General features: G+C 40.4%; 1 protein-coding gene across 1 annotated transcript in view; it reads right to left on the bottom strand.

Annotated features, from left to right (window-relative positions):
* Positions 1–16,504, bottom strand: part of LOC140194062 (uncharacterized) — a 121,232-nt gene extending 104,728 nt beyond the window's left edge. Inside the window, exon 1 of the mRNA XM_072251451.1 lies at positions 16,300–16,504. Within this exon, the coding sequence (XP_072107552.1) occupies positions 16,300–16,504 (205 nt within the window). The remainder of the gene's footprint in view (positions 1–16,299) is intronic.
* Between the last annotated feature and the right edge of the window lie 4,939 nt (positions 16,505–21,443).

Raw genomic sequence — 21,443 nt, 5'->3', positions numbered from 1 at the left:
TTGAAGTGGTTGGGTAGAGCGGTAGGAGACCACACCAGGTTCCACTCCTGTACCTAATAAAGTGGCCACTGAGTGTTTATCCTCCTGTTCGTAGGTATAAGGAAGGTTTTAATAAAAATATGTTGATGACAACTTTCTGCACTCTTGCATATTTTCTGACATAAGGTGTTTGCATGAAGGATGATAACTATGTCAATGCAAGCAATTTTACAATGGTACTAATGATGCCAAAATATGTAAAGGAACCCACTGGTGCGATCAATTAAACAAAACAGTATTCCCTTTAGGATAATTTCTACCTAAGTTGACACGATGTAAAGCCATCTGACATTTCCTTTCTGCTGAAGTACATATTGAAGAATGAGCAGAGAATGATAAAGCACTGACAAGTTTTGCCGAAGTATCAGTGACTTAGCCTCTTCTCCCATCAGAAAGATCTCCTGCAACTGTTTGCACAACATACAAAGGAACATATAGTTTGACAGCATAGATACCAATCAAAAAAATATATGAACTGCCTCATTATCTGATTTTTAAAGCTGGAGTCTTCAAATTTCTGCCTATTTGACTCGACTGTATACAAGGCCATTATACAATTGAGCTACCTGTTGCAAAGCACACAACAACCTAGTTACTTTTACTTTTAAGTCAAGACAAGACAAATTTAATTATATACATATATACCATCAAACACGACAACGTTTCTCCAGACTAGGGTATAAAGCATTGTAGAATACTGTACATGACACACAACACATAATAACTTATGAAAGTAAGGATAAAATCTACAGATAAATTACTAAAGTGCACAAATTAAAGGTTTCAGCCCCAAGCATTGACTGTACTTTTTTCCATAGATGCTGTCTAGCCTGGTGAGTTCCTCCAGCATTGTGCATACGTAGCATAAATTATTGTAAGATACAGAGCAGAACTTGAATCTTGAATCTTGAGATTAACCAGTGACTTGTTTCATATGCTTTCAAAAGATCCCTATTTTCAATGGGTGATTTTCCAAAATATGAAGTCCCAAACAAAGATTGCATTTCTTGGGTTAGATATCATGTTTAAATAGTGGAATAGTTATGTCAACAAGAAATGAATTAGTGGGTTATAGAAAGATATATATGGAGACATCAGATGGAATTCCATGATTATGCTCACTAAAGAATATCATAGATCCAAATAATGAATAGAATCCAGTCACATAATATCATCTCTAGTTTGGTGAATAATAGGTTGACTGATGTTAATTATGACCTCGTAAATGTCCCTGTTCTGCAGCATTGTGACACCTCTATTCTTCTCAGTCTCTATTCTCTGGCAGCCCAGACTGAGATTGATGAATTAAGTGCTGAAACCAGGCCGGTTGGATTCATGTCCATCGGGAACTGGATTGAGACTTGCTTTAAACTGGCTTGATGGCACAGCTTTCCTAATGTGGTCACCATTGGCTCAGTTGCCAGATCAGAATGACAATGAATCCCTAAACTTGCTTCAAAGAAACCTCATATAGAAAATGATGATTTAGTCAGTAAAATGCACGACAGCATGCTATAAGCTGTAAAAATTAATTTCTCCACAGGGTTGAATATTTCTGCTTCAAAAGTCAATATATATGCAGGCACATACAGTAATAGCTCCTTTATTGCAATAATGCATGAATTATTTAAACAACATGACCTTTTTATCATGTATCCTTTGAAAGAAACACATTGAAGATGTAAATTTGAAGCTTATTATTATGCAAATATATTCATTGTTAACAATTAGCAATTAAACCTGCAGTGTCTACAAAGAGCAGAGCCAAAATTAGCAACTTAATTTATCATTACAAAATTAAAACGTACACAAAATTTTTAAATGGCCATCATAATATTTCTACTACTTTAGTGTTGTATGCAAAACCTCACACTAAACTGGGAACCACCTTAGTACAGTAAATTTCCGTTAAGTCTTGTGAAGATGGGTTTGAAGTCATCTTTCAAGAAGGTACGTCATTAACTTAAAAAAATCTACACATTTCCAAGGGCCTTCATATCAACCAACAGGTTTGTCCATTCCTTTTCCAATTTCGATTCCTCACCAGTATTTTAATATTAGGAACAGTTTAATGGTTTTGAAATGTCTTGCACATACCCCATGTTCACGTAAACATACACACACACACACACACACACACACACACACACACACCCCTACTCAAACATACAGAGCTCTGCACAAATACACACTCGCAATATTCAGTCTGCTAACTTGATCGCTAAGTGACAAATTTCACACCATGAAGCTAGCTATGGTTGAGCGTCAGTCAAGGATGACAATCAAGTGCAAACCCTCTGCATTTAGAGTCCAACAATCTGTCACAAAATATATCAGCCATTTCTAGTATCATGAAGTAATTTATATTTAAATTAACTGTTAGCAGTAGTCACTTGCAACTGACTACTCCTTAAATGACTACAGGAGAATAGAAAATTTAATAAAATTTCCATTTACAAATTTGTACCCAATCCCAAATGAAAATGGCTTCCATAGTTAGGACTTTAAAAGAGAATTATAAAATATCACAGACCCCTTTACACACTATTATTGATGTTGTGCTTTAAATTTAAATTTAAATTAAATTCACAGCTGATATATTTTGTGGTTTAACTTCAACTGCTCTAAAATAGGATTTCTCTGGTCTACTTTCAGAAGTTTATTTCAAGCTGTGCCAAACCTAGCACCTATTTATATTTCATTTCCCAGCAGTGGTCTCTACACCTGGTCATATTACAAAACAAAATGGTAAATTAAGGAAAAATGAGGCACCGCTTATTCAAGATTCAAGACTCCAAGTTGTTTAATGTCATTTCCAGTACACAAGTGTAAAGGATAATGAAATAATTGTTACTCTGGATCCGATGCAGCAGGAAAAAAACAGAATAAGGTAACGAACACAATAATAAAAGCACAATAAATATAACACATAAGATAGCTTACAGTATGTACATAGATTGATTATATCTCCACGAAGTGACAGTAGGTACAGGACTGACTGACAGGAAATGATAAAGTAGTGATAGATGGGGCTGTAGAAGTGTGGATTAGTGGGCGGAGGTGTTCAACAGCGTTAACTGTTGTGTATTTAATATTTCAGTAATATTTAAATAATATTATGAATATGTTGCTTCATTAAACACTGTTGTTTCTATAATTCATTAAGATTTATATGTAAAATTACATAAATAGCATTCACCATCACGCAACAAGTCATATGCATGCCCCTCACTTAAAGTGAAAATGAAGCTAAAATACACATGTTTATCTTGATCGCCCCATGATTTTCTTTTGATTAGTTTTATGCTTTGGAGTTACGAAACATAACAGTCATGATGAGGAAGTTCTAAATGAACCAAGAAGACCACCTATCTGTTGAAAGGCAGCGAGACTTTTGAATTTTTAAGTGCAGCAAGAAACGGTCGAGTTTAAAAAAAACAATGCAGTATGTGCTTCTTCAGAAACAGACAGAAACATCCGAGTTTAAAAAAAGGCAGAAAATGAATGAATTCAAAGGTTTATAAACAGTGAGTACTGGATGATAATAATAATTTAAAAAAGAGCAGAAATGGTTGGCTACATCAGAAAGATTGACAATTTCAACTGCACAACACATAACTGGATTTTGTATCCTGGGCAAATTGAGCAGTATTTTGAAGTAAATTAAATAGCCAATGAAAAGTGATGGTCAGTTTAAGTGCATTAGTTGGAAAGTTATACCTTTTGTTTAGAAGCTTGACTGCTCCAACCAAACCAGCTGAAATGAGCTTTGCTGATCATGAAAGTAATGCAGAAATATTTAGAACCAAAACTATTGTTGATTGCTGAATGCTTGTTTTCTTAAGCAGAATAAAAAGAAAGTGGAATCCATTTCAGCATACGTGGCTAAATTAAAGAGATTGCCTGAGCATTGTCAGTTCAGTGATTGATTTAAAGATGCACTGAGACATTGTTTAGTTTGTGGAATCTTACAAGAAAGAATTCAAAAATTGCTCTCAACTGAAGCTCAACTCACAAGTAAAAGAACAGTGATGCAAATGATTTGTAGTCAGGAATGGTGTGAATCTGAACAAAATTACAGCATCAAAGCAGAAACCAGCCTGGCTGAACAAAGTGTTACCATGGTGGGAGGGGTTCACATACACCAGACCTATGCAAGTTTGAAGGCAAAACTTGCAGAAAGAATGAAAGGTTGAAAGGTTCATTTATTATCAAAGTATATAACTCTGAAATTCTTCAGTTCTCCGGGTAGCCATGAAACCAAGAACAAAACCCCCAAATCCCACCTCCCCGCAAAAAAAAGGCAAACAAAAATGGTATAGGCACATCAACCCTCAAGACCTCCATCCCGCACAAAAACCGAGCAAAATGGGTCAGGCACATCGACCCCTAAATCCCCCTCCCCACACAAAAAAAAGTGAACAAAAACAGATCAGGGACATCGACCCTCAAATCCCTCAACTGCAATGAAGTAGGAAACATACAAAGTGCACATTGGGCAGGCAAAAATTAATGGACAACATAAGGAAGAGATAAAGATAAAAAGTCAAGTTGCAGTTTCAAAAAGCACTAATCTGCATGCTGTTGATGAAAAATCTGATAATGACAAGCATTACACAGGACTGGGTAGCCTTGAGATTTAAAATGTGAATACTAACGATAGATAAACAATATGGCTTATACCAGAATTGAATGGCAAATTAATTAAAATTGAATTGGACACTAGCTCAGTTGTTTCAATTATTCCACAAAATGAGTTTAAAAGGTATTTCAAAGATATGGAACTGAAGCCTGCAGATATCCAGTTAAGAATTTATACAGGAGAAAAGATAACTCCTGTGGGAATGACATTTGTAACAGTGAACTAGAACAACAACCAAGATACATCAAGCTTGTGTGAGGTAAAAACAGGAGGGCCAGCATTGTGAGGGTGTGATTGACCGAGGCAACCACCATCCACCATTTGGATTCCGCATCCCCTGGAACAGTGTCAACTGAAAGCAAATTAAGAAAGGTACTGGAAGATGCCACAGCAGTGTTCAAGGATGGCACTGGAAAATCAAACATGCCAAGGATAAGGTAGTGCTAAATGAAAAGGTCACACCCAAGTTTTGCAAAGCCTGTCCGGTTCCTTATAGCATCCATGATAAAGTAGCCAGTGAGCTAGATCATACCCATGGGCACTGCCAGTGGTCCAAGTAGCCAAGAATGGGTCTGTCAGGATCTGTGGTGATTTTAAGGTTATTATTAACCCAGTACTGGAAGTAAATCAATATCTTCTGCCCAGGACGTCTTTGCAAACCTTTTTAGAGGAAAACTCTTCAGCAAAGTGGACTTAGCTGAGGCCTACCTACAGAAGGAGATAGGTGAAGATTCCAAAGTGTTTCACACCATAAACACTCACAATTAAAGTGTTTAAGGCTTATTAAATAATGTTATAATAGGCTTATTTTCGGGGTAACATCTGCACGTGTATTCTGGAAGAAAACTATGGACCAGGTAAGTCATGGCTGCCCAGCACTCAGTTTTACTTGGATGACATCAAGCCGTGGTGGATGCCCCAAAGCTAAAAGTCATATCACAGTTGCATTCCTTTTTAGGATTTGTCAATTACTGTAACAGGTTCTTGCCAAACCTGGCTATTATGTTCCATCCCCTGAACTCATTACTACAAATCGGGAAGAAATGGCAATGGACAAAGCAGTGTGAGGTGGCTTTCAAACAGGTAAAGGAGGTGGCGATGTCAGACACTGTACTCACACATTATGATCCATTTCATCCACTGAAGTTTGCTGTGATGACTTGGCTTATGGTATAGGTGCACTTGTGTCATATGTTATGAGTGATGGAAGTGAACGCCAAATAGCCTTTGCATCACCTTTCCTTAGCGCTACAGAGAAAAATCATGCACAGGTTGACAGGGAGTCCCTGAGGCTGGTTTGGGGTGTAAAATGTTTTAACCAGTACTGATATGGGAGAGGTTTTATCTTTGTTACTGATGATCAACCACGAGTGTCCATTTTCACTCCATAAAATATAGTTCCACTAACAGCAGCAGCACAAATACAGAAATGGGCTCTGCTTCTTGAAGGACACAATTACAAAATTTAATTCAAGAGGACAACTGATGGATTGTTCTGTGTACCCTTGGAAAAGGGAATGCCTGAAAAATTTACAGAAGAGGACACTCTTTTTGACTATTCTCCCTAATGCAAACTGTAAGTCTCCCTATTATGACAGAGAGAAATACATTAATTATTTGAGTTGAGTTGCATTCTATCTTGAATTGGAGTTTATAGATTATCAGGGAGAAGTTTTGTGGATTTAATACTTCAGTAAATGTGAATAATATTCTAAATACTGTATGTTGTTTGATTAAGCATTCTTTGTTGTTACATAATTCATTGCTGGTTATATGTAAAAGTACATGAATGACATACGTCATCATGCCAGCACATCATATGTGCATGACTTATTTAAAGTAAAAATGAAACTAACATGTACTCTCTCTATGTTTCTCCATGTTTTTCTTTCAGTTAGTTTTATGTTTTGGAGTTACAAAAGATAATATTACTGCTTGGGGAAAGTAACTATTTTTGATTCTGGTGGTCCTGGCATGGATGCTACGTGGCCTCCTCCCTGAGGGGAGTGGGACAAACAGTCCATGAGCAGAGTGGGTGGGATCCTTCATGATATTACTGGCCTTTTTCTGGCACCTTTCTGTATATACGTCCTCGACTGGGGGTAGGCTAGTGTCGGTGATGTGTTGGTCAGTTTAGGCTCCTGGTTGTTGTGTTTTCCTGGCCCCCCGAGTGCAGTTTCCGCAAGTTAAAGAAAAATGAAGCTCCCCAGGCCTCCCTTCCCCTTTCTTTCTCCCCAGGCCTCCCGTCCCATGATCTTCTCCCTTCTCCAGCTCTGTATCCCTTTTGCCAATCAACTTTCCAGCTCTTAGCCTCATCCCTCCCGCTCCTGTATTCTCCTATCATTTCAGATCTCCCCCTCCCCTTCCCACTTTCAAATCTCTTACTATCTATTCTTTCCATTAGTCCTGACGAAGGGTCTCGGCCCGAAACGTCGACTGTACTTCTTCCTGTAGATGCTGCCTGACCTGCTGTATTCCACCAGCAGTTTGTGTGTGTTGGTTGAAAAATAAGGCACTTCTTATAAAGTTATTTCAAAATCCCAACTTAATACTTTTTTATACTTCAAGAGAGCATTATATACTTCGGTCTAATGCAGATTTACAAGATTCTTGCAAGTTCTATGAATTAGTCTAAGGTTCTTTGTTCATTCTCAGGGCGTCATAGGGAGCTTCATCATCATCTCAAATTACCCTTGAACTAAGAGTTTCCTTGGCCTCTTCAGGACCCACTGAACGTCAGTCACATTGCTGTGTGTCCAGATTCACTTATTGTCAAAGCATTAGTGAGCCAGGTGGGCTTTTCAATCTTACAGTCGTAATGCTAATTGTAATCTTTTTAATCATAAGTTACTTAATTGAAATTAAATTCACCAGCTGCCTAGGTGAGACCTGAATGCATTCAGATCCTTTGCCCAGATTTATAGATTACTAATCCAGTAAGAACAATTGCTCTACCAAGACCTAAATTAGCATAAAAATTGAAGATGAAATATGTAAATCATTCAATCCTTAAAGCTTACTCTATCATTCATATCCGAGATTCAAGTTTATTTGTCTTGTGTACATTGAAACAAATAGTGAAATACTTTGTTTGCATTAACAATCAACACGCTGCAAGTGTCACCCACGACAAATAGTATGCCCACAATTCTCAATAGAACAACACTAAACACAACAAAGTAGAACACAGAAATCACGACTTTCAACTTTAACTGTACTCTTTTGCATTATGCTAACAACCAAAACTCCAAGCATCTATTTGTCCTGCTCTTCCAGCAATTGATTCATGGTTGTTTTCCCCTTGTGATCGAGTATTCAGCTTGTTTTCAAATGAGCAGTTTCAGATCTGTATTAGGTCATTTCCTGTGCAGTCAGGAAGTAGTAAGTCAGAAAGCACATTGACTGGCAGAAGGCCAAAGGTTTATGTTAGGAGCTAAAGAAGTTTCTATCTAAAGCCATCCTGTTGTTTCCCCAGCAGAAGCACAGCTTTCTTACTCCTTATTCACTATGTTGTGCCATTGAGTCAGCAGTAAAACCAAGGAGCTAGGAGGCTATAACCTGACTCTCACGTTATTTTTGAATTGAGCTTGACTGGTTGTCTAGTTGATGTTACAACACCTCAGCGAGGGCAGTATTATCACAGTGGGGGGCGTCAGGAACGGACCCAAATGCAAGACACAGACACTGAAGTACTAGGAACAGGAACAGACAAAACTAAATGATGGGACAGGATGCAGACTAGGAGTAGGGACAGGAACACAGACTAGGCTAGGGAAGCAGGACCAAGATGAGGGACTGGGGTCAAAGAGCCTGGGCGTGGACTCTGAGCCAGAGACTGGACAAGGTCCCAGACCCTGGGTCTTGACTCGGACTCAGACCCCAAAACCAGGCGAAGACGAGATGAGGCTCGGGTTCCCGGAGACCAGGCGAAGACGTGACCAGGCTCGGGTTCCCGGATACCAGGTGAAGACATTACCGGGCTCGGGTTCCCAAGATCAGGCGAAGACGTGACCAGGCTCGGGTTCCCGAGACCAGGCGGAGACGTGACCAGGCTCGGGTTCCCGGAGACCAGGCGGAGACGTGACCAGGCTCGGGTTCCCGAGACCAGGCAGAGACATGACCAGGCTCGGGTTCCCGAGACCAGGCGGAGACGTGACCAGGCTCGGGTTCCCAAGACCAGGCGGAGACGTGACCAGGCTCGGGTTCCCGGAGACCAGGCGAAGACGTGACGAGGCTCGGGTTCCCGGAGACCAGGCGAAGACGTGACGAGGCTCGGGGTTTCTGGAGGCGAGACGAGGACATGACAGGGCAAGGGTCCTTCGAGGCAACTGCTGGGCAGGACGCGGGACTCTACTCCACGGAGGCAAGGACAGGGAGGGATAGACCCAACCGCAGGGTAACGGCAAATGGCCTGGCTTACCCGATGGAGGCACGGGACAGGAAGGGACAGACCCAACTGCAGGGTACAACAAACTGCCTGGTTTACCTGGCAGAGGCAAGGAACAGGAAGGGACAGAACCAACCACAGGGTAACGGCAAATGGCCTGGCTTACCCGATGGAGGCAAGGGACAGGAAGGGAGCTAGGCCCAGGGTGGCTCCAGGACTCGAGGTGGCTGGTAGCCTCAGCAGGCTACAGAACAGCCAAATCCATATCTCGATAACTACACTAGCCTTCCACCAGTGGATTGCTCCAAGGGGAGACTGATGAGACGACCTAGCAACCACACTCAATTCCAGGGCCGCTTATATTCCCAGCCCCAAGATGCGCATCAGGTGCTTATGGTTAAGTCCAACTGAAACAAGGGACAGCCGGAAGACCCGGAGTTCAGGGTCTGCAGACCGGACCGTGAACTGGAATGCGGACTTCGGACCAGACCATGACAAGTATACTACTAATTGTTGTCTTCTATTTACTCAATAGTTAACTATACATGCTTTTTCATGAGTAAAGAATTCCAGAGGTGCTTAAGCTTTTGAGTGGAGAAAGTTTCTCTCCTCTCAGACTAATATAACGATGAGTGCTTGATCTGCTCTCCTCAGCCAAGGCAAATACTCTCAGTCAATGCAAATAGCCAAATCATTTCTTATTTTGCTGTGTCCATGAAATTTTCAATCAAATTAGTCCTCAGGGATTGACTTTCCTACCCAGGAACAAGTCAAATAAATCTGTTTCCATTTCTACTGGGAAAGGTAAAAAAGCTAAGAATGTGCATCACAGAAACCAGCTCCCCTTCATGGACTCTGTCTACATCTCTTACTGCCTCAGTAAAGCAGCCAACATAATGAAAGACCCCACCCATCCACCATGGACATTATCTCTTCTCATCTCTCTTATCAGGCAGAAGATATAAAAGCCTGAAACTATGTACCACCAGCCCAAGAACAGATTCTATCCTGCTTTTATGAATGTTTCTCTGGTATGATAACATAGACTTTGATAACATAGTATAGACTTTTGACTTCACAATCTATGCCGCTATGACCTTGCACCTTATTTTCTACTTGCACTGCACTTTTCATGCCACTATCACAATTTATTTTGCATTCTGTTATTGTTTTACCTTGACCTACCTCAATGGACTGTGTAATGAACAGTTTGCAATACAAGCTTTTTATTGTACCTAGGGACATGTGACAATAATAAGCCAATTCTGATTCCAATTCCATTATGGTAAGCAATGTCCACATTACTGAATTAGAATCAGAAGCAGAAGCAGGTTTAATATCACTGGCATATGTTGTGAAATTTGTTGTTTTGTAGCAGCAGTACATTACAATATATAATAAAAACTATAAATTACAATAAAATATAGTTTAAAAAAGTAAGTAAGTAGTGCAAAAACAATGCAAAAATAAATATATTGAGGTAGTGTGCATGGGTTCATTGTTCATTCAGAAATCTGATGGTTGAGAGGAGGAAGGTGTTTCTAAGGCATTGAATGTGTGTCAGTTCTGATGAAGGGTCTTGGCCTGAAATGTCAACTGTTTACTCTTTTCTATATATGCTCCCTGACCTGCTGAGTTCCTTCAGCATTTTGTGAGTGTGTGTCAAGCTGCTCTTGGAAGTTTTTTGTCTTCTTACTTTTTACTGTCCCATTTATATTAGGCACCTTTTGGAATATCCCCAGAGGTACAAAGTGAGGAAATGGGAGTGAACTGTTCTGCTTCCTTGCACTTTCCTCTGTCTTTGCTCACGTGCCTCATCAGTAAAACATTGACATATGATGCAATAAGTTCTGTAGAAGAGGGAAACTTCCATGTCTTGGCTTCCTATGGGTATGGTTGGCATGGAAGGAGGGTGAATCTAATATATCGGGAGACAAGTTTGCAGGATTAAAAACAATTCCATTTCCAATACCAGTCCATTATGTACTTCAAGCATGGTTCCAACAATATATAATGTATGAAGGCTTTTCACCTCTAGTAAGGTTGCAATAAAGGAGCACACTTCACTGTGGAAGACACTGGCAGTACATTGGAAGTTCCAGGAGTCAGGGGGCATGAAGTGTGAGAAGTTACAGTCACTACAGAGAAGGTTCTTGGGAAACAGAAAAGTCTGAGGGTAGTTAAGTAACCTGGACCAGATAGTGTACACCTCAGAGTTCTGAAAGAGGTGGCTGAGGAGATTGTGGAGGCATTAGTAATGATCTTTCAAGAATCATTAGATTCTGGAATGGTTCCGGAAGACTGGAAAATTGCAAATGTCACTCCACTCTTCAAGGAGGCAGAGAGGCAGAAGAAAGGAAACAATAGGCCAGTTAGTCTGACTTCATTGTTTGGGAAGATGTTGGAGTCAATTATAAGGATGAAGTCCTAGGGTACTTGGAGGCACATGATAAAAAAGGCCATCATCAGCATGGTTTCCTCAAGGGATTTGGGGCTGAGAGGAAAATTTGATCAGCCATGCTGAAATGGCACAGCAGACTTAATGGGCCAAATGGCCTAATTCTAGGGTCTTATGGTCTTTATTTCTGGTGGAAATGTATACTTCATGGTGCTCAGCTGTCAGCATTCCTTGTAGTTTGAGCAAATAGGATAGATGAGTTAATAAACTGACGCAAGTACAGCAAGTCATAAGAAGAATTAATTCAAGCTAGGAAATCAACTGGGAAGTGTAGGAAGGAAAGAAGTTTGCATTTTCGTAATTTTTATTTGATCTCAGATTCTTTACTATTTGAAATGTTTCTAAGTTCCCTGCCATTTACATGATATGTCCTTCCAGTATTAAATGATCTTCCACTTGTCTGGATTAAATTCAGCCCAACCAGTCCACGCCAACCAAGATGTCCACTGAAGTTCGTCCATTTGCCAATATTTGGCAAATAACCCTCCAACCCTTTCCTATCCATGCATCAATTCAAATGCCTGTTACTTCAAAGTTCAAAGGTCAAAGTAGATTTATTATCAAATTACATAAGGTATATGTCACCATATACTGTACAATACTGCAGGCCAACTCAATCCAATAATCATACTAGAATCAATGAAACACCGCACTGACTGGGTGTGCAACAAGTGTGCAAATGACAACAAGTGTGCAAAAGATAACAAATGTGTAAAAGACAAGTGTGCAAATGCAAAAGGAAAGTAATAATAATATTAAATAAATGAGCAATAAATGTCAAAAATAAGAGATGAGGAATCCTTGAAAATACATTCTAGCAATGTGGCAAGTGAAGTTGAGTGTAGTTATCCCCTTTGGTTCAAGACCCTGATGGCTGAGGGGTAATCCCTATTCCTGAACCCGGTAGTGAGAGTTCTGAGACTCCTGTAGCTTCTTTCTGATGATTGCACTGAGAAGAGAATCTGTCCCTGATGATGGATGCTGCTCTCCTGTAATAACGCTCTGTGTTGATGTGCTCAACGGTGGTGAGGCCTTTACCTGAAATGGATTGAGCTGTATCCTGATGATCAATATTGTTAATTTACCTACCTCAATCATTTCCTTTTGTGCTTTTGAAGCAAATTAATTGTGTCATTAAACGCCACGTTAAACCAAGATTAAATCTATGAATACACAAGGCTTATGAAGCTAATGAAGACAGAATCAGTACATTTCTCTGGGTTAGTGGGCAAAGTACAGGCTGTGATTCTAGATGGAGATGGGTAATAACATCTCCTCCTCATTGACAATCAACACAGTGGAACAAGCTCCCCTCAAGGATGTGTGCTTTGCTCACTACTTTACTCCCTCTACATTCTTGACTATGTGGCTAAGCACAGCTCAAACACCATCTGTAAATTCACAGATAACACCACAGTTGTTGGTAAAATCTCAGAGGGCAATGAGGAGTCATTCAACAGTGAGATAGATGAGCTCGTTGACAGGTGTCTCAAAAACAAATTCGCACTCAACATAGGCAAGACCAAAGAATTGATTGTGGATTTCATGAGTGGGAAATCAGAAGCAAACACACTAGTCCTCTTTGAAGTGTCAGTGGTGGGAAGTGTGAGCATCTTTAAGGTCCTGGGTGTCAGCATCTTGGAGGACCTATCCTGAATCCAACACATTAATGCAATCACAAAGATGGCACACCAGCAATTACTTCACTAGAAGTTGGAGGAGATTTGGTATGTAACAAAAACTGCAAATTTCTATAGATGTACACTGAAGAGTACACAGCACGGTAGCGTAGAGGTTAGCATAACACTTTACAGTACAGGCAACATAGGTTCAATTCCAAGCGCTGCCTATAAGGAGTTTGTATGTTCACTCTGTGACCACGTAGGTTTCCTCCGGGTGCTCTGGTTTCCTCCCACAATATAAAAATACATACCAGTTGGTAGCTTAATTAATCACTGTAAATTGTCCCATGATTATGTTAGGGTTAAATCGGTGGGTTGCTGGGCAGCATGGCTCAAAGGGCTGGAAGGGCCTATTCCAGTATGTCAAACAATAATTTAAAAAATGAAAGTGTCTGACTGGTTGCATCCCAATGTGACATGGAGCCTCCAATGCACTGATCTGCAGGTGGCTACAGAGGGTTGTCGTCTCAGCCAGCTCCATCATGGGCAAGGCTATCCCTACCAGCAAGGACATCTTCAAGAGGCCGTGTTGCAAGAAGGTGGCATCCACTATTCAGGACCCTCACCATCGTTTCTCATACACTTTTCTTATCACTATCATCCCGTAGGAGGTACAGAGGCCTGAAGGCTCACACTCAATGATTCAGGAACAGTTTCCTTCCTTCTACTCAAGACTGCTATCTTGTTAATACAACCAGTTCCTCTTTTTTTCTCTCTCTGTCTCTCCCTCTATCTGTCTGTCTGTTTGTCTGTCTCTCTCTCTCAGGACTAGGACAAGCGAACCAGCTGATGGTGAAATCAAAACTGCAAGCTGCAGGTCTCCCGCTCTCATTTGTTGCAGGAGCGATATCTCTCTCTCTCACTAGTAAGCGACAGCCTGCCTGCAATTTCCAAGTGTTGGGATCAACAGTAGATTTCTGATGGACTCTAGATTGTGGTCTCTTTGGGGGCTTTGCTATTGCTTGCACGGAGGGATGATGGTTGGGGGGGGCGGGATTGTGCTTTTGCTGGAGAAAAGGGAGGAGGGTCCATGCTTTGGCTGCTGCTTGTGCATGGGGGGCTTTGGGGTCCTAACATTTCTGTCATTCATTCTTTGGGTTTTTTTCTGTTTCATGGATGTCTGCAAAGAGGAGGTACTTACTTACTTACTGCCAATTACGCCATTGGCGTTTAGGGCAGCAATGAAGTTCCTCCTTCTCTGTCTCTATAGAAGGATTGCTGTTTCTGTAACAACTGTTTGTTTTTGACTTGTCAGCATTGTTAGCCCTGAGCTGAACCCCCAAACCTGGAGGATCGGTGGACTGCTCTTACTCTGGCCTCTACCCTTTCACCTGTTTGCCATGGGTGACCCTACCAAAAGCCAAAGCATAAAGCCCTAACTGCAGCCAACATAGCTCTCTGGGTCACGAAGGCATGCAAGCCTCCAAACCCTACAATAAGTTTGTGGTCCTCTTGGAGGATACTGCATACATTCTCTGGTATTAAAATCAACCATTTGAACTATTTGATTTGAACTTGATGATGTTATATTCAGGGAAGTTTAAATAAACTATCTGTTCTCTCATTATCTCTAGCCAGCAATTTAGAAGTATAAAATATCGTACATCGTGGTGAATGAGTGGCAAAGATAAGTGGGCAGATGTCTCTGTTTATAACATCGAGAAGTACATATCAATTTAATAGGACATAGTTCTACCTTAACTAGAACTATAATTGCATAAACCACTTCCTTACACAGCTAACACAGACCTTTAGCGTGCATTTCATAACCCTTCCAGTGGCATCTCGGGTTTTGAGAGGTGCTTAAAGCATATCTGTTTAGCGTTGATGTGTTCTGTCTGTGTGCTTAACCTTTATCCATAGCACAGTAATTAATGCTTTTAGATGGCAATTTTTAAAAATTTAACTTATGTTCCCAGCATTAGCTAAATTAGATAGAGAGAGATTATTGCTGCTATCAATCTCAATCACCTAGATGATGATATACAGATGAGCAGTGGCATTTATTATGCACACCCCAGGAAGTGATCGCCCATGTATAGATGTATCTCTTTCCTGAACTGACACAGAACTATTAAAATTTGACAGTTATTACCCACTAATATGAACTCGCTAAACTTCATCAACAGCATAACAGTAGAGTATAACAAAAACTTATCATTATTGATATTGTTAGTACTGAGTGAAACAATGCACACTATTTAAATAACGGCATAAGCAGAACCAGAGTGATATTAAAAGAGATAGCCAAAGCATTGGTTAAAGGATAGATATCAAACAAAGGGAGGATGATGTTGGAACTGAGGAATTCACTAATTAAGGGAATTCAACTTAAGTCAAAAATCATCATCATCATAATGTGCCGTGTCGTATGACATGGGTGATCATGGTTTTCCGTCTATCTTTAGTCTGAGAAGTTCTAATAAGTTCTTTAAAACTTTTGCCTCTCCATCCCTTGACGTAACTCATGAATGTCACGTGCTGTCAACTGCAGCTTTTCCTTCCACCAATTGTTCCCGTCACTGCAAGATGTTTGAGTTTCTCTTTCCTCAGTACATGTCCCAGAAGTTCCACTGTTGTTTCCTGATTGATGATATCAGCTCTCTTCTTATTCCGCCTTTTTGCAACATTTCCTCATTTGTTACTCTGTCCTTCCATGATATTTTCATCATTCTTCTCAAAAAACACATTTCTGCAGCACTGAGTCTTCTCTCGTTTTGCATTGATATTGTCCAACATTCACTACCATATATTAGCGTGGAACGAACATACATAGAACATAGAATATAGACATCTACAGCACATTACAGACCCTTCGTCTCACAATATTGTGCCGACTATGTAGCCTTCTCTAGAAACTGCCTAGAATTTCCCTACTGCATAGCCCTCTATTTTTCTAAGTTCCATGCACCTATTTAAAAGACCCTGCAACACTCTTGAGTTATGTTATTCTTTAGCATCTTGCTCAGGCATTTAAATGTGCATTTAGTAATCCCAACCCTTCTTTTAATTTCAATATCAGCCCTACCACTATATGTTATTGTGCTCCCTAAGATAGTAAACTTTCATGTTTGTTTAATTGTTTCATTACCTACTTTCAGTTCACATTTCTGTATTTCTATTTTCTTTATGGCAATCACACATTTGGTCTTCTCACGGCTGATGGTCAATCCACATTTTGCACTTTCTTCAATGACTTTATCTAGTATTCCTCGGAACTTCTCTTTAGAAGTGACTATCAGCACTGTGTCGTCCTTGTACCTTAGATCATCCAAATTGTACCCACCAATAATCATGCCTAGAATACTGCTAATTTCTCTCAGAATCTTCTCACTGAATAGGTCTGACTCCCCTCTTAATCTGGACAAAATCACCTGACATAATAAAGTTGGTTAAGGTTGGTAGAGAGAATTAAATTTGAAGACAAAGACTTGTAGGTCATAATGGTGGGAGTGGGGAACTAGGGCGCCAATGCTGGCAAAGGATGAGCAGGTCTTCCAGAGGAATAAGAAATGCAGTGATGCAAGGATAAATATCAAATGATTAATCATTGTTATATATTCTCATATGAGAATGGATATGAAGGCGGATGTGGTGGGGAAGGGCATTTATGGAGTGCATTGAAACTCCATTAATTCTTTTTATCCATGGAAAGAGTAGTGATGATGTAGCAGAAGGTTTAATAGTTTAGGCGTGTTCAATCTTTCTCAGCTGGAGGTCTGTTCAGGCAGACACAACAACAGATTTTAGTTGTGTATTGCCTTTACCATTTTTAAAACAAAGCCAGTAGCACTTTGCAACATAATAGAGTGGAAATAGTTTATGAGACAGAAAAAGCTAAATTACAACAAGTGCCCAAAAGATTGATAAAAAAAAACACTGATCTGAATAAAACTGTGGCTATAACAAATGTAGCATGATTGGCAAAAATACACAAAAACTTGAGATGCTGAACAAGAATTTTAGCATGTCAGGCAGTATCAAAGCTCAAAATTCAAAGGTCAAAGGAAATTTATTATCAGAAGTACATACACGTGCATTGATTCATTTTTTTGCAGGCATTCACAATGAAACAACAAAAAATCATGCAAAATAATAATCATAAGTAAATACAGCAATAAATAGTGAATGAAATTGAAAGAAGTTATCCCCTCTAGTTCAATGATGGGAGGGCTTTACCCATGATGGACTGGTCCGTATCCACTACATTTTGTAGGATTTTCCATTCAGGGGCATTAGTATTTCCACCACCAGCCCATGATGCAACCAGCCAGTACTCTCCAGTACACATCGTTGGAGAGAGTAACAGTTGGTACGGTTGGTATTCTGTAAGAACTGTAGTATGTGACAATTAGTCTCTGTGTAGCTGTTACAATATTTTTTATCATAGTGGCTTCAAGGGGAAGTCTCACTCTTCCAAGAATGTTGCTGCAAGGAGTATGTAAAATAAATTTGTTAGTTTAAATGACTGGATATTCTTTTGTAACTTAGTGAGCAAATGAGAGAAAGATATTGAGAACAGAGTCAGCGAAGTCTCAACAGAAAATTGAACAAGGTAAGGACATGAAGGCTCAATAGTAAAGAAAATAAGGGGAGAAACTAGAGGTGAGGTCCTAAATGAATACTTCTCATTGATTTTCACAAAGAGAGAAGACTTGTCATTGCAAAATTCAGTGGAAGGATAGGTAAAAGTCTAATACATTCTTAAAAAATAAAGTGAAGATGTTCAATACTTTAACAAAGTTAAAAATGGGTTAAATCACCTGAACAGAATGGAACCTATCCCATGCTGATACGAGAGGCAAGCAAAAAGATTGTTGGGACTCTGGCTGAGGTTTTTTAATCTTAAAATAGGTCAGGTTTCAGATGATCAAGGTACAAAAAATGTTGTCCCCTTTTTCAAGAAAGACAACAAAGAAAATTCTGAACACGAGAACCTCTGCAAAAGCTGGAGATCCAAAGCAACACACACAAAATGCTGGAGGGACTCAGCATGTAAGTGGTATCTGTGGAAATGAATAAACAGTCAATGTTTTGACTCAAGACTTTTCTGCAGGACTGGAGAGGAAGGAGGAAGACACCAGAATAAAAAGGTGGGGAGAAGAGGAGTGAAGGGGGATAGCAAGAAGGAACTCTGGTAACTATAACCTTTGAGCCGAAATTCAGTGGTGGGAAAATACTGGGAAATATTCTGAGGGAGAGGTGTAATGCTCATTTAGAAAAGCAGAGAATAATTAGAATCGGCCAACATGGCACTGTCAAGGGTAGATCTTACCTCACCAATTTGAGTGAATTCTTTTGAAGAGATGACAGGTGTACCAATGAGGGCAAAACACTAGAGGTGATTTACATGACTTTTAATATGGCCTTTGAAAAGTTACCACATGGGAGATTGGTTAAAAACATTATGGCCCGTGGAACCATAGAACCATAAAACATTACAGCACAGAAACAAGCCTTTTGGCCCTTCTTGGCTGTGCCGAACCATTTTACTGCCTAGTCCCATTGACCTGCACCTGGACCATATCCCTCCATACACCTCTCATCCATGTAACTGTCCAAGTTTTTCTTAAATGTTAAAAGTGAGTCCACATTTACCACCTCATCTGGCAGCTCATTCTACGCTCCCACCACTCTCTGTGTGAAGAAGACCCCCCCCCCAATGTTCCCTTTAAACTTTTCCCCCTTCACCCTTAACCCATGTCCCTGGTTTTTTCCTCCCTTAGCTTCAGTGGAAAAAGCCTGCTAGGGAAACCCAGGAATAGCTGGCAAAATAAATCCAGTATTGGAATGGCAATAAAGAACAAAGAAGGCTGCTTCAGTTATTGGATGCCTGTGGCTAGTGGTGACCCACAAGGATCAATGCTGAAACCCTTGTTGCTTATAATGCATGTGAATGACTTGGATGTGGATGTGGGAGGCGTGATCAGTATGTTCAGAGCTAATACAAAGATTAATGAATTTGTTGATAGTGTGGAAGGTAGTCTTAGTTGATGTGTTGTGAAATGAGCAGATTAAATTTAATCCAGTCTAATCAGAGTTAATGAATTTTGGGATTAATAATGAGGTCCGCATACACTCTATGGTGGTAGGGCCTTAAGATACATTAAGGAACAAGGGAATCTTAGAGAACAAGTCCAGAGATCCTTGAAAGTGACAACATAGGTAGATAATGCAATATTGGCTTTCATTAGTAGGAGCATTGAATGGAGAAATAGGAAGATTATGCTCCACTTTATCAAATCTTGGTAAGACCTGAGCTGGAGCTGGAATTCAGTCACCATGATATAGGAGGGACGTAATACACTGGAGAGGGTGTAGTAGAAATTCACTGGGATGTTGGGATGGAGTATAAGGCATCCATTAGTCTTGCAAGACCATGGATCTGCGCCTGGAAAGTCTTCACTCTCCAGGGCGCAGGCCTGGGCAAGGTTGTATGGAAGTCTCTCCTCTCCACGACACCAATGTTGTCCAAGGAAAGGGCATTAGGACCCATACAGCTTGGCACCAGTGTCGTCGCAGAGCAATGTGTGATTAAGTGCCTTGTTCAAGGACACAACACACTGCCTCGGCTGGGGCTCGAACTCATGACCTTCAGATCGCTAGTCGAACGTCTTAACCACTTGGCCACGTGCCCACTGGGATGGAGTAGCTCACAGTTAACGAGAGACTGGAGAAGCCGGGTCTGCTCTCCATGGAGAAGACAGGTCTGTTCATGGAGAAGAGGGGACATGTGATACATAAAATTAAAAAGGGTAGTCGCCAAGAAAGACCTCTCCATGTAGATATAACTACAGGCATGGAAGACTCAGGATTAAGTGCTGGGAGATGGGAAGACTGCCTACTAATTAGCATCGTCGATTTCGATGAATGCCATATAATGCTATAAATCTATCACATCATAATCCCTTCCATCCTCTCAAAGACTCCGATCCTATCACAGCCTATGTAAACTTTTGCCTTCTGTTTTGTTACCCTTCTGCAAAGAGAAGCATTTCCTTCATATTTGTTCCATCCAAGCTTCACTTAATTTTATAAATCCCAGTTTAGTCTCCCCTTAGTCAAATCTGATCCAAAGTAAACATCCTCAGCCTATCCAATCTTCCTTGATAATATTTCCCAGTTCTGGCACTGTCCTGATAGCTTTCATCTCCATCACAATCATGGCTTTCCTCTAATGTGGTGCTCAGCACAGTAGGCTGTTCTCAAGTTGAGGTCTAATTAGTGTTCTATTTAGTTTGAGGAAAATATTCTTTCTCTTATGTGCACAAGAGATTCTGGAGATGCTGGAAATCCAGAGAAACACGCAAAATGCTTTATGTATTTATTTACAGACGCAGCATTCTGTCTGCCCTTCTGGCCCTTCGAGCCTCACTGCCACAGCAACCCTCAATTCAACCCTACGCTAATCAAGGGACAACTTCAATGACCAATTAACCAACCAAGCAGTATGTCTTTAGATTGTGGGAGGAAACGGGAGCACCCGGAGAAAACCCACATGTTCTACAAACTCCTTACAGCTGACGTTAGAATTGAACTCCGAAGTTCGACAGCCTGAGGGGTAATAGCATCGCACTAACTGCAATACTACCATGGCTGGAGGAACTCAGCAGGTCAGGCAGCATCTATGGAGATGAATGTACAGTTAACATTTTGGCCTGAGACCCTTCACCAGGACACAATTTGAGCATCAGCTAATAAACATAAGCATCCCATGTGCACTTATAAACATTTTAATAACTAGTTCTGCTACCTTTTCAAGGATCTGTCAATTCACATTGTGAGGTCCCTGCATTCCTCTCCAGCCCTCGGTATTCCCCATGTGTTGCACCTCTCCTCCCCTCTCCTCATACTTCTCTGGATAAGATTCCACTTCTCACTTTTCTACCAATAAACCAAACAATACATCTATTATGCAGTCACAGAACACCACAGCACAGAAATAGGCCCTTTGGCTGTCTAGTCTATGTTGAACTATTAGTCTGTCTAGCCCTATCTCAGATAAACCTAGACATAATACCTTAGGAAATGGAAGAAAGAACACAAAATTATACTTGCATAAGTTCTCATAGTTAATACTAGAGGGCATACATTTAAAGTGAGGAAGGCGAGTTCAAAGGAGATATATGAGGCAATTTTCCTTTTACACAGACTGGAGGGTTCCTGGTATGCACTGCCAGGAGTGGTAGTGGATGGAGATATTCAAAGCTCAAAGTAAATTTATTATCACAGTCC

The sequence above is a fragment of the Mobula birostris genome, chromosome 1 (genome assembly GCF_030028105.1).
Source record: "Mobula birostris isolate sMobBir1 chromosome 1, sMobBir1.hap1, whole genome shotgun sequence".
NCBI lineage: Eukaryota > Metazoa > Chordata > Chondrichthyes > Myliobatiformes > Myliobatidae > Mobula > Mobula birostris.
This window is presented reverse-complemented; position numbering and strand designations above follow the sequence as displayed.